The sequence below is a fragment of the Eublepharis macularius genome, chromosome 5, assembly GCF_028583425.1.
Source record: "Eublepharis macularius isolate TG4126 chromosome 5, MPM_Emac_v1.0, whole genome shotgun sequence".
NCBI lineage: Eukaryota > Metazoa > Chordata > Lepidosauria > Squamata > Eublepharidae > Eublepharis > Eublepharis macularius.
The window spans coordinates 38,141,044-38,154,651 of record NC_072794.1 but is presented as its reverse complement, the minus strand read 5'-3'; the positions used below and the strand labels follow the sequence as shown (position 1 = coordinate 38,154,651).

Below are 13,608 nucleotides of genomic sequence, written 5' to 3'. Positions count from 1 at the left end.
AAGTATGCAAAACATGACACAAGTCCATTATTTTATCCTTTCAACTGTATGGATATAATATATCTAGCAGTGAAATGGGACATGGAGCCATTTCAAAGTGTGTCAGATACCTTCCATATCATATAACCAAATTAAAAGGCTTAGATACTTGTGGTGAAACAACAAAGAACTGGAACTTGATGACAATACTTTACAAAGTGCTTTCAACTCTTCAAAACACTCCTATGAGATTAGTAATTAGCCAATGGCTAAATACAATAAAATTCTATTATGACAGATTTTAATATAGGCTAACAGTGACCTTTGCCATGCTACAGCAAAATCTAAACCAGGAACTTCCAATCTCATTTTTTACATTTTTAGCTTCTACACACCAGTGATAGAAGAAGAGCCTCTGCAGGTTGTGAAGAGCCACATTCACAATTCCCATCAATCAAAAGAGGCACATGCCCAGGGCACCACCCCAAACATGCACACAATATGTAATATAACCCTTTTAATTACCATAGTACCAGCATCTATGGCTATCTTTCCCCAGTACTGGTAGTTATGTTTTACGGGCCTCATTCCATCATCTTATTCAACTACACATATTGACCCAGCCTCAAACACAGAACCCCTACATCTGCACAATTTGATATAATTGTTGTAGGAAAGTTGTGTTGCGCTTTAAAAACAAAATACTTGGATCTACAGTGATGATGAAATTATTCTAAAAAATTTAAATTGTCTGGAACATGAGGGTTGGTGATGCATTGGGAAACCGTTCTCAGAAGAACTACATGTGGCTCCTGAGACAATGAATATAACTGCTGAATGTTCACAGTCATCCCTGCTAAGAATTTTTTTCAAAAAGTAGCAGAAAGAAAACATTCAAATCAGACTTTACCTGTTAACAATACAAGGTACAGCATGCTATTAAGTTCAAAATATGAAAAACAGTTTTTTAACCAGTAGTAAACCGTTTAACGTCAGTACAGTATAATCAGAGGTGACCTGCCAGAAATGCTTATCCAAGTAGCAGCTAGAAAACTGCATAAGAGCAATAATGTTTTCTTTTTAAGCTGCACAGCAATTTAATCTGTGATGGAACATGCCTCTCCCTGCAGAAGCCAAATGACAAGCCTTTATGTCCAATACAAAAAAAACATTTTAAAATGCCTGTATGTTAACATACAACTGAAATTGAAAGAGTTTGATCATTCAAGACAATCTTTTACAACACACTATAACCACTGTCACTAGTCAAGATATCCTTAGTTAAGCCTCAAAGAAAAACAAAAACAAACAGGTGAACTATCTTTTGATTTACATTTCAAAGAAAGGAAGCCCTGTAACATAAGAAGTAAAATCAGATCATCATAATCTTTTCTCTGACAATTTGGGTTTGGAAACACCTACAAACACCACACTGAGCTCTCTTCATGGCTCCCTGCAACTTGATCTATTTAAGATTCCAAAGAGGAGGTAAGAACAACAAAAAATACAGGGGGCAGCACAACCATGCTTTTGCTACTGTCAGCTTTCCCTCTCCCAGCGTGGGCAGGAAAAGAGCACAGCATTGCTTCACAGTACATGCATGCACGCTACCAGGCAAAGGGATTGAAATACACACAGGGTTTCATTTATCCCACAACTTTCTCAATACAGAGAAGTCAGCTTCTTAAGTTCTTCATCTCCTGCCCTCCTGACAGGAAAAAGATGCCATGCTGACAGCAATTATTATAAGAGTAGTCAAAAATTTGCACTAAAGCAAAGAGAAGTTTCCTTCTATGGTTTACCACCACAACTCCTCTCTACAAGAAGCCTTCGGTTATCTAGAAGACACCATTGGGCATTCCCATCCTGATGGCTTCCCCTCACTCAAGATACCTGACCAAGTCCCCCTTCCTACTTCCCATGACTTCCTCTCTTCTTACAACTTGCTAGATTGAAGACATAATGCAAGAGCAGGTCCACAACATAGCATAATACATAGAGCCAAATAAGCATAGGGAGGACTGCAATCTACCACAACCAAACATCATATTTAAAAACTTCCAGATTCTGCAGCAACTTTCTTCCAAAAATCTGTATACAGAAACACAGCTTCAGTCTCTTGGCTGGCTACTTACACCTGCAGATTTTCCATTCTTGATCAATTAAGAGACCTCTGCTATGTGTATCCTATCCTGGTCGCTCTTGAATCCAACTCCCGACACCTCTGCTGCCTTCTCTTCTGTCCATCCTCCACTTAGTTCATTGGTGCTTACTTCTAAATACGCATGCATAAAGTCACAGCCATAGCAGCCAAATTTATGGAATACACTGTTTTTTTAAAACGGATATTTGTATAGAAACACAAATCAGTAGCTACTAGTCATGACAACTCTGTATTTAGAGGCAGCATAGAAGGAACTGTTGGTCAACAGCAGATAAAAAACAGTTGCTGTATTGCCGTGGTCTTGTCACTGAGAGATCTCTGTCTTTTGGTGCTACACCTCTGAAGATGCCAGCCACAGCTGCTGGCGAAACGTCAGGAACTACAATGCCAAGACCACGGCAATACAGCCCGGAAAACCCCCAACAACCATAGTTGCCATTTAGTTTCCCACACTGGTCACAGTGTTAAAATGTTAGATTAGAGCTCCTTTACATCTCCTATCTGCTTTCTCCCCTGCAAGATATCTTCTATTCCCTACAAGGGGCTGCTAAGCATTCCCATCCTGACCTCTTCCTTCCATTCAAAACATGCAATCAAGCCATCTTAAATTATGAAAACAAGATAGCTATAGAAAGACTGAGGTAGAACCGCCACCCCTCACGTTTTTCTAGGCACAGACAAAAAGAAAAGTGAACTTTTACTATTGTAACAGCGGTACTCACTCCATGGCTCACAGATAGCATAAATCGAAACAGCCACATTACTTCTATCCCTGGCAAGAGGCCTGCACTTCAGGGAAGATCACAGCTTGGTTGTTCTTTCACTGAGTACTGTTTCAAGGTAGGAACCACCTGTCAATCACAAGTCTCACCAGACAAAGGCCTTGCCCAATTTTCTGAAACACGGGACAGGTGCCCCATTAGGAAACAGTGCTCAAAAGAACCTCACATGGCTCCTGAAACTCTGAATATCATTTAACTAGAAGGTACACTCAGTGTCTATGAAACTCTATTATGTTAGACCAGAATCAAGTGAACTCACACACTATTGGGGGAAGGGGGCTGCTTTGTTTTGATATAACTAAAATAATGGAAGCCAGCATGTGCCAGTTACTTCTTCGGGAACATATGAATGACCAATGTGGGATGCTGAGCTACAGCTCTTGCTACATTCCAACAATACTAATGTCCTCCTGATTCAGCCCATAATGCACCCAATCCTTCTTCAACGTATATAAAATTATACATAGGATGAAAAAATTGGATAACCAGAACTTTTCCCCCCTCCCTTTCCCATAAAAGGGAAACCTAACGAAGCTGATATGTAATAAATTCAGGCCAGTCAAGAAGTACTATTTCTTCAGCCAACAACAACAGAATCGAACTGGGGCCTTCACAGCCAGTGGATGCTGTGAGGGCCACAGGCCCAAACGGACTTAAAAGGGATTAGAGATTCCTGGAGCGCGGGATTCATCAACAGCCGCTAGCCACGGTGACCAAACGAATTTCCACACGAACTGGCAATAAACTTCTAAAAACTAGCAGGCAACATCAGGAATAGGGAAGGGGTTGGTTGTTGGACTCGATAAGACCCAGGTCCACGCAACAGGGCGCTTGTTCCGGAGTTTAGCGACGAGTCTGCGAGCCGCTCCCACTTCATCCCTGCAACAGTCTCGGCTGCAGCCAGGGACAATCGAGGGACCGGGACCAGATCCAGATCTCACAGCCTGCGCTGGTCACCGCGAGCGCATCGTCCCTCCTCTCCCCTCCCCCCCCCCACGAGCGCCCCTCTCTCCCCACTCACCCCCAGATGACATAGTTGGTCTTGACGTTCTTGGGCCAGGAGAACTCGCCGAAGATCACCTCGTCCCCCTTCACCACGATCTCCTTCTTCTGAGTGTTGTACTGGCGCAGCACGCTCAGGACGTCCGCCATCGCCTCAGCCGCAGACGGACTGACTTAGGCGCTCGCTCTCGCCGCCTGGCCTCGAGACCGGAGCGCGCGCGCGCTCCCCTGCTCCCTCCTCCTCCTGACGCCTTCGCTCGTTCCTTCCTTCCAGCGCCCGCCTCGCTGACAGGAAGAGAAGCCAACAAACAAACCGACAGGCTGACGGACGAAGCTGGCCCAGGCGACGACAACGACACCTCCGCCGCCGCCACTGCGCGCGAGGGTGAGGGAGAAAGAGTGAGCAGGACCCCGCCGGCCTGTCCTTGCTTGCGCCTGCGCGCACCGTAGCCCACGGCCCCTCCCACTGTTTCCCCCTCGCCTCTGCGAGAGAAGCCAACCAGGCTACCTGGGCCTGCTCTTGTTCAGAGGCATGGCCCCGCCCCCCACCCTCATGAGCGGGCGGTGCCCTAAGATGATTGGCAACTTCAGCGAGCCCCTCGTGGCAAGGCGGAAGGAAGGAGGCGCGGCTTGATTGGGTGGTGGTGTTCGAAGGTGGAAAAAACGGCAGGCAATGGAATAGATAGCCTCCGAAAGCAGGGGTCCTAGACGGCGCGGAGAGCCTGCGCGAGGGGGTGGGGCTTCTGTCGGCTTCTTCGACTTGTTGATGGCATTAAGAACGCTGTCGAGGCTAAGAGGGGCTGGGTCGTGGCTCAGGTAGGGGCGGCGGCCGTTCGATGTGGCTGAGTGCTCTCTGTATATGCGTTCGAAGCTCAGCGATTATTTGGTGGGTGCTGCTCTTCGGAGTATGGCGGTAGAGTCCTGACAGGCGCGTGGAATCCTCTCTTTCGGACGTGAAGGTAGAACTCAGGAAAGGGAGCCTTTTCTAGAGACATTGTGGTAGAGCCCAGGTAGGGATCCTATCAAAGCTTTGAAAGCAGGGCTAGTTTATGCGTGTTAACTCGGTAGTAAGACCCGCTTCAGAGTTTTGGGAGCCATTGTTCCCGGTGAAGCGTGCATGGGATTGCTCCCTTAATTCTTCCTTTGCAGAATTGTGTCCAGAAAGGGGAGAGGGCAGCCCTATGCAATATTACTCCGTTCTGAGTTTGCTGAAATTAAGAATTAGTTGTGCATAGAATTGCATTGTGAGTTTAGACAGATCAAGATCTGTTCAATGAATGTTCTAACTGTTGATCGCTATCCTATCGCAAAAGCTCAGTTAATGTCCTAGTTGTATTGTCGAAGGCTTTCACAGCCGGAGGCAATGCCAAGACCACGGCAATACAGCCCGGAAAACCCACAACAACCAATGTCCTAGTTATTGGTTATATTGTATTCACTGAGGATGGACACATTAAAGAAATGCAAATTGGTAAGTCAAAGGAGCCTACAGTATTTGTTCTTGCAAAAACAGAGCTGAGAGGCAGTCACACAAAGGGGGCTCCTGTGAAAGCGGCATGCATGTGCGCCCAGCAAGAACAGCCTGCACCTGAATTGAGGACCACACATAAAATCCTGCACTTGAGCATCCCTAGGTACTTAGTAATGTGTATTTCCCCCTTCAGTGAGAAAGTCTGTGAGCAGTGTAGAGTGCTGCTAAGCATGTGAAGAGTATCTGCCCAGTCCAGTGAGTCATCCAAATCCGTTTTTATTGACCGGATTCTAGCAAAAGGCTTACAGGAAAGGCTAAGCTGTGGTATTTCAGACCTGCTTCATGGACTGTATTTGCTCTTCCTGAGGGGGGGGGGGAGAGAAGCACTTCAATTAATGTATGATTATGAAACTTCCATGACAATTTATTTGTTATTTATTGTCTGCCTTTCTCACTGAGACTCAAGGCGGATTACATAGTGTGAAATCAGTACAATCAGTATCAGGACATTTCCATACAGTGTCGAGGACATTTCCATAAAAAATGTCAAAGGATATTACAAAAATATAGCATTAGCAAGGATCCGATACAAAGTTGAAGAATTGCTGAAACAGAACGTAATCAGTTCTAGGACTAACATTAGATAACATGAAGCACAGCTAGTATGTAGGAGTACATATTCGAAGCAGCAAGTAATATGCAAGGAAACACAGTGGTGAAGTCTATGGTCTCTTGACTCATTAGTTTCTCAACAAGGAAGACAAAAGGGGGTGTGGGGGAAAGTCCCCTCAAATTCAACCCAAACAAGCAGGGGAACAAAATAGAGGGGTTAAGTAACAACCTAAAATATATATATAAGAAAGTATTTATTATAAATGTGCACAAATGTAGATTAAAAACAAGTTTAAAACATAAGGCCTGAATGGCAGGCTACATGTATATGCTAAAACTTGCTAAACCATCTCAAGGTACAGATGATGGTACAACACAATGACCAACACAAATAGAACAAGGTACAGTACAAAAAAAACCAACCAGATGTGTTTCGGGGGGATAATTAAGAGCTTGTTATGGAATAATTATCTAAGTTGGTACATTTTTGCTATAGAGTTCAACAATAAATGAAGAGCATTGTGTGAATGCAGTCCTGGGTCTACTGCAATATTTGTATTTTATCACACAATACTAGAAGTAAATTTTGATTTAGTATTTCACCTAAAATAATTCTAGCCCTTAATAATAGACTATATTATATTTTTAAAAAATTCTCCTCCCTCCTTCTTTTGTTACAGCTCTAAATAAAACACTGGGAGCATTTCATGGTTGGTTTCTATATGTGTGGGTGTGTTTGATTATGAATTGTTTACAATTGACCACAGAGGAAGGCCTTAGGGCCGAAATGCGTCTGATCGGATTTTTTTTACTGCACCTTGGTCTATTTGTGTTGGTCATTGCACTGTACCATCATCTGTACCTTGATATGGTTTAGCAAGTTTAGCAAGTTTCCTATTCCTGTGCTGGCAGCTGTTTCAAAGTGAGAGAACCATCTGTCAACCACAATGGCCTTGGTCCTTTTCCTTGAATACAGGATGTGTACCACCAGGTCCAGGTTGGGAAATTCCTGGAGATTTTGGGGGGTGGAGCCTGGAGCCGGTGGGGTTTGGGAGGGGAGGGGCCTCAGTGGGGTATAATGCCATAGAGTTCAACCTTCCGAGCAGCCATTTTCTCCAGGGGAACTGATCTCTTGCCTGGAGATCAGTTGTAATTCCAGAAGATCTCCAACTACCACCTGGAGGCTGGCAACCCTACCACATGAGGGAATGGTGCTCAGAAAAGCCACAGGTGGCCCCCAAGTTGCCAAGCAAATATATCTGTGCTAGAGTATTTTGAAAAAGATTCTGTCATCATGAAGTAAAAAAAACAGAGTTCTAAATCCTCAGAATACTGACTGGTTCTGTAACAATTCAGTGACTGGCTTTAATATAAAATGCAAAGAAATAAGCCCATTAGGTCAAGAGCAGCTAAAAATACAAATTAAATTAAAATGAAGGTGGGTGGATGGGAATGAAGTCAGAGCAGTGAAAAAACATCCATCTTTAAACGCTTTTGTCTATATAAATATTTGTCTTTTCTCTTTTCCCAAAATATGTTGAGTCAAAGCTAGTCTGAGACTGTAGGACACTTGCAGTGCAGTCCTAAAATGGGTTAAGCCTACTGCTTTCAGTGGGCTTAAACTGGAGTAATTCTTTCTCTGTCAGTGTTTTCCAGAAAAGCTGCTATGCACACATTAGCTGCATTTTAGAATTACCTTTTATGTGTTTTCAATCATTCCCTTCATATGACATAACATCTGGGAGAGACTGATGACTTGTGTTATCCTGAATAAGTTTCAATACTTGTGCCCAGGATATCTGTTAGAGGGTATGTAAAAAAAAATGGAGTAGACTTTTGATTTTATCACTGTTAGATTGGACTAGTTTTGCTGTTGGGTTTTTATTGTTTTATTGTATTAATTTGAACTTTTAAGTATTTTATTTTCCTGCTGTAAGCTGCCCCAAGCAGGTCTCCAGACAGGTGGCGAACACATTTTCTTAATTAAAACAGTTTCTAAATTAGAATTTTAGTTTTAATTGTATTAATCAGGATTTAAACAACAGACAGATTTTGTTACTGTTATTTTGAATGGTTATTGTGATTGTCTTGTTCTTTTGAATTTTCCAGAGAAGTGCCCCCAGAATATAGTTCTTGCATTTAAATGCCTTTTTAACCACACATTTTCTCCTCTTCATTCATGTGTGTTATCTGTATTTGTTGCCTCACTTTGTGCATCTGATGAAATGGGCTCTAACCATGTAAAGACTGCAAGCTAATGCATACTTAATTGCTGTCCAGATATGTGCACAATGTGCTAATATTTAGTTCATACACTTCCAAGACAAAACTAAAACTGAATGTAGCCAAATCTTTTTTTCCCCCAACTAACCTGCAATCTGATCTGCTACTTGCAATTCTACAAAACCGGGTAGAAATATTTTTTAAAAGTGTTTTCAATCTTTGTTCTAGAATGGGGAACAGTACGTCGGCTAAAAATAACTTATCTACCGTTGCCACTGCTAACCAAATACAGGTGAGTAAAAATATCTCTTAACTTAAATGCTATTCTGTTGTTCCTTGTACTTCACATAAAACATATTTGGGTTCCATGTTTTTTGCACATCTCCCACTGTCTAAAATGACAGAAAATAACCTAAAATTATGAAAGATGCACCAGGGGTTGTTCCCTGGGTCTTGCTGTCATCTGAAATTAAGCCAGTGGTGATCAGAGAGAGGACCTTTTCAGTGGTGGCTCCTCGATTAATAGAATGCTCTCCTTCACTGATTCATGAGCCTCTAAAGTCAACACCTTTTTGTTTCCCAGGGATTTTATTGGTTGACTAGCACCTTTGCTTTATTCTGAACATTAACTAATTGCTTATTAATATTATTCATTCTTATTAATCTTCAAATTGCATTTGATTTTCTGTTCATTTCATTGCTTCTTGCTGTTCCATTTAGTGCCTTTATCTATTCTTTATTTTCATTTTATTGCAAGCTACTTTATGCACAAATTTTAGTGGGAAAATGGCTGAGATTTTTCTAAGTAAATCATGCAGTCCTATGCAGTTACTTACATCCTTCTGAACCCATATATTTCAGTAGCTTTAGAAGTATGTAACTTTGCTTAGGATGGCATTAGGAATAAACTAGTTTGAGGTAATTTTGATTAAACTATAGAGAATGTTAGCGAAAGCATGCCTTATGCTGCACAGGTATTGCACTATGGTTTATATGAGCAAAAGATGCATTCACTTCCCATACAAACGTATTTGTTGTTATATGCTGGTTTAGACACCAGCTTATGCCTTAAAACTTTTCAAGAAAACGCAGTTCAACTTTCCCTATGCAACTGTCGCTTTTACAGTTCTGAGACATTTTCCTTAACATATAAAGAGGTTGGATCCCACATTTTTCACTGATTCCTATGTCTCGCAGCAGTCCGAAACACTTCCCAAAATGCTGCTATTGGGGAGAGGGCTCCCATTTGGGAGGAATCAGAGTGGTCTTATGTGGAGGAACAGCAAAAGTTGCCCCTGTTCCCTGCATAGGTTGGCATGAAGACATTCCTGTTACTCAATTAGAACTCTTACTTTCTGGTTACTTACCATGCTGCACAAGAGCACAGCCAAGCAGGAATTATGCTGTCTTTTACACATGAAATACATAGAATACATATTTGTGTTGCCTTAAACAAATTTTTCTTTTCTTTAGATTAGTGGCAAAAAAAACCCCCTGAGGATTTATTTTTGCGACTGATACAGAAGAGGTTCTCCCACAGTTTAAATTAAAAAATGCTTTTCTAGTACTTGGTTAACATTTGGGAGGGTCAAAATAAAATATTTAAGTGAATGTGGGAGGGGGTGTAAAAATTGTCTAAATAATGTTTTAAATGGTTGTTGTGGGTTTTCCGGGCTGTATTGCCGTGGTCTTGGCATTGTAGTTCCTGACGTTTCGCCAGCAGCTGTGGCTGGCATCTTCAGAGGTGTAGCACCAAAAGTCAGAGATCTCTCAGTGACAAGACCACGGCAATACAGCCTGGAAAACCCACAACAGCCATCGTTCTCCGGCCGTGAAAGCCTTCGACAATACAATGTTTTAAATATATGTTTTGGGTTGTGAAAAAAACTTGAATGTTATTTTCAGTTCTAATAACAATTATATTAAGAGGAGATTCCTGAGCAGGTTTACTCAGAATCCTGCTCAGGTTTATGCAGTGGGGCTTACTCCCAACAAAGCATTCTTAGGATTGTGCCGTAAGCCCACTTAAAACTTTCATTACATGTAGAAAATCACTGTCAAAGCTCTTATTCGAACATTCGCAGGAAACTATCTCGGACAACTGTGTAGTGATCTTCTCAAAAACCACCTGTTCCTACTGCAACATGGCAAAGAAATTATTTCAGGAGATGAATGTGAACTACAAAGCTGTAGAGCTAGACACATATGAAAATGGAAATCAATTTCAAGATGTGCTTCGTCAAATGACTGGTGGCAGGACAGTGAGTACTTTCCAATCAGATCACTTACTGTAGAAACTTCAAGTAGCGTTCCTACTTTTGTGAATCTGAGCTCAAAGCACACAAAGGATGTATAATGGAATCATATCCTTTCACCCTTTGACCATATCAGAAGCAAAGATTTGTTTGCTTTGTATTTGTATAATCTTGTCTTTTGTTACATCAGCAAGATTGTCAGGTGTGGGCACAAAACTTGGATCTTTATCATAGCTGGTTCCCTCAGGTACAAAAAACTGTCTAGTCACCATCTTTGTAGAAAAGCTTTGAAAAGAGTCAGGCAGTATTACAAGAGCTACACTTGGTCAAAGATCCAGAGGAGTTAGCCGTGTTAGTCTGTAGTAGCAAAATCAGAAAGAGTCCAGTAGCACCTTTAAGACTAACCAATTTTATTGTAGCATAAGCTTTCGAGAATCAAGTTCTCTTCGTCAGATGCATGATACAAACTTTGACTAACTAAAATTGGTTAGTCTTAAAGGTGCTACTCGACTCTTTCTGAAGAGCTACACTGTTATGGAGCTATCCCTTTTTGTGAGTTTTGGTTAATAAGCTTATGCACAGTATGCAAGTTAGAAGGTTTGGATTTATGCATGCGCTTCTGAGCACTTGATCAGAGTCATCTGGGTGTAGATCTTTGTAATTTCAGTTCAGATTATGAACCATCCAATATTTCTAAGCACCAATTAAAGTATTAAATGGAACTATTATTCAATATTCTGGTTACACTTCATCTGGAAAATGAGTTAGAACAGCATGTTCTGCTAGTTAAGTCTCTCCTTTGCAGGATGCTTCTATTGGAAATTAAGGAGAAACATTGTCACCTTGTCCGTATCACCTTCCTAGCCTCCAAGATCGAAAACTATACCTCTGTGCCATTTTCCCCAACATATATGAACGGGTAGCCAGAACAGTTCAGAAGTACTGCATGTGGTGATACTTTAGCATGCAGAGAATGGACGTTGTAGCCCTGGATCCCAAGAAATAATACCCATTTCTTTTATCCTCAACAGGTTCCCCGAATATTTATCAATGGAAATTTTGTTGGAGGGGCTACAGATACTCAAAGACTCCACCGGGAGGGCAAGCTGCTTCCTTTAGTGCACCAGTGTCAAATGCGAAGATCAGGAAACTTAGACCAACCATGTACTTTTCCTTAACCTTATTTTTGATTCCTGAGCTCTGAGTCACAAATTTTTAAACACAAAGGATACATGCCATGTATAGATAAATGTTTTGTCAACTTGATGAGACCAGGTAATTTACTAAGTGGAACATCTTTCATCCAGTCTTGTCCTGTAATTACTGGTTCCATTTTGATATTTCAGCCTAGTGTTCATGTGGTGCTGGCATTTTATGTAGCATGGAATTGTCATCTAAGAGGTGATAATTCTGAAGAAAGCAGTATTTGTTAACCAAACATAAAACTGATGTGTGCGTGAACACTTAACAACAGTGGGGCAAATTAGTTAAGATTATTTGCCAGGGGCAAACCTACTCCCAGTAACAAGATAAAATAATGTCCCAGAGCAAAAACACTGCTTTATAGGAGCTACCAGAGTCTTATTCCAATGGAACACTGCTTGCCACAGAAATGTCTGATTAAACCTGATTTTTCCCTTTCTCTCAAGGCTATACACTTAAGAAATACGAATATAAATATATAAATTTTCTTGTGGAAAGCTGTTTCAGTTAAGGAAATAAATCATCTGTTTCAGACCGTAATCTTCAATGAAGTGAGACCAAAGATGTAAGAAAAGAAATTTATTTTTAATATCTCATTTACAAAGCTGCTTTTTTCTTTGAATTTTATGCTGTAATCTTCAAGACTCTGCTAGGACTTAAACGATCAAGCACAGTTTCCCAAATGCAAACAACACTTTCAGGTGGGTAGCTGTGTGGAAGAGCAAGATTGGAGTCAAGAAGCACCTTAAAACAAATAAGATTTCTGGGGTGTAAGCTTTTGAGAGTCAAAGCTTTTACCATAGAAATCTTGTTGGTCTTTAAGGTACTACTGGATTTGAATCTTGCTCAGTGTCGATTCTCTGTTTTTCGGCTGGAGCTTAGAAGCGGTAGTAGATGCGGAATGTTTCTTACCACTGGAGTATTGCATTCCTTCATTAAGGATGAACAAGCCCCTGGTTGCAAAAATTAGCTAGCTAGAAGGCAGCGCTAGCTGGCATCTTGAAAAATGTGATTTCCAAAATCCACGAGGGGTGCTTTTAAGGAAGAACTGGTGAGTGATAGGGTGGCAGCTGCCCTTTCCTCTGGGCCATGCTGCTTTTGGAGAATGTTTGAGGACAAAAATAGAAATTACTTGAGAGGGGTAATTTTGCCAGAGGGACTTGGCAGACAGAAAAATGGGTAACCTCCCTTCTCCGCTGTAAAATTTTCTCCTTCCTGTAGTGGAAATGGAACATTGGATACCGACCATGATGGGGCCTTCTCCTCTGAGGAAAGCAGGACATCTTAGTGGGTGATTCTCACCCTCCGTTCAGAGAGACAAGAACAAATTCTTTCCACTTCCTAATGGAAGTCACCCATCTCCTCAGTTCTGGCGACTCCGAAAGCAGTTAACAATGTTCTAAACTATCAAACTCAACACTCTAGAAGACAGTAATGAGTGAACGTTAAGTGACAGCAAGTTCAAGAAACAATGGGACAGGAAATGGCTCTGTTGAACAGAAGAATGGATAATGACATTGACTTCGAGGGGGCAGTCAGAACTGTGATCTGTTGCCTTAACGTAGAAAACCTGAATCCACTAGCATGGTCGTCTTGCAAAAAGTGGAAGAATAGATTTGGTCTTAAATGTCAAGTGGTTGACACAAAGCCTTCCATGATGTGTTGTATATTCTATTAGTAGAGTGTTTCCTAGAGGCTAGTAAGGTGTCAGTCACTTCTCCAGAATAGTCTAGTTGTAGTAAGTTGTCCTGCTCAATTTCCAGACGGTTAAATGTAGCAACTCCGGATGTGGATGCCAAATTAGGTCTTGTTGAAGCATGTCCGGAGATACCAGATGGGTAAGGAGGAGATGTGTTGACAGTTGTTGAAAAGCTGAAAACCACAGTTGCTGTGGCGAATACAGTGCTACTACTATGA

General features: G+C 41.6%; 2 protein-coding genes across 7 annotated transcripts in view; one reads left to right on the top strand and one right to left on the bottom strand.

Moving 5' to 3' along the window:
• Window positions 1-4,077, bottom strand: part of CDC73 (cell division cycle 73) — a 153,917-nt gene extending 149,840 nt beyond the window's left edge. Inside the window, exon 1 of the mRNA XM_054979549.1 lies at window positions 3,947-4,077. Coding sequence (XP_054835524.1) covers window positions 3,947-4,077 — 131 coding nt within the window. The remainder of the gene's footprint in view (window positions 1-3,946) is intronic.
• A 144-nt stretch (window positions 4,078-4,221) lies between these two features.
• On the top strand, window positions 4,222-13,608 carry GLRX2 (glutaredoxin 2). Of its 6 annotated transcripts, XR_008597028.1 has the most exons (6): window positions 4,225-4,312; window positions 5,441-5,561; window positions 8,462-8,525; window positions 10,318-10,494; window positions 11,520-12,256; window positions 12,913-13,608. XR_008597028.1 is itself a non-coding variant. In XM_054979556.1 (5 exons), the coding sequence occupies exons 2-5, from the start codon at window positions 5,488-5,490 to the stop codon at window positions 11,664-11,666; spliced, it is 462 nt and encodes a 153-aa protein (XP_054835531.1). In that variant the 5' UTR covers window positions 4,225-4,312; window positions 5,441-5,487; the 3' UTR covers window positions 11,667-13,608. The 6 variants fall into 6 exon arrangements, 5 of the variants coding, with proteins under 5 accessions (XP_054835528.1, XP_054835531.1, XP_054835527.1 ...); XM_054979556.1 differs by having other exon boundaries at window positions 11,520-13,608; XM_054979553.1 differs by lacking the exon at window positions 5,441-5,561 and having other exon boundaries at window positions 4,222-4,312; window positions 11,520-13,608.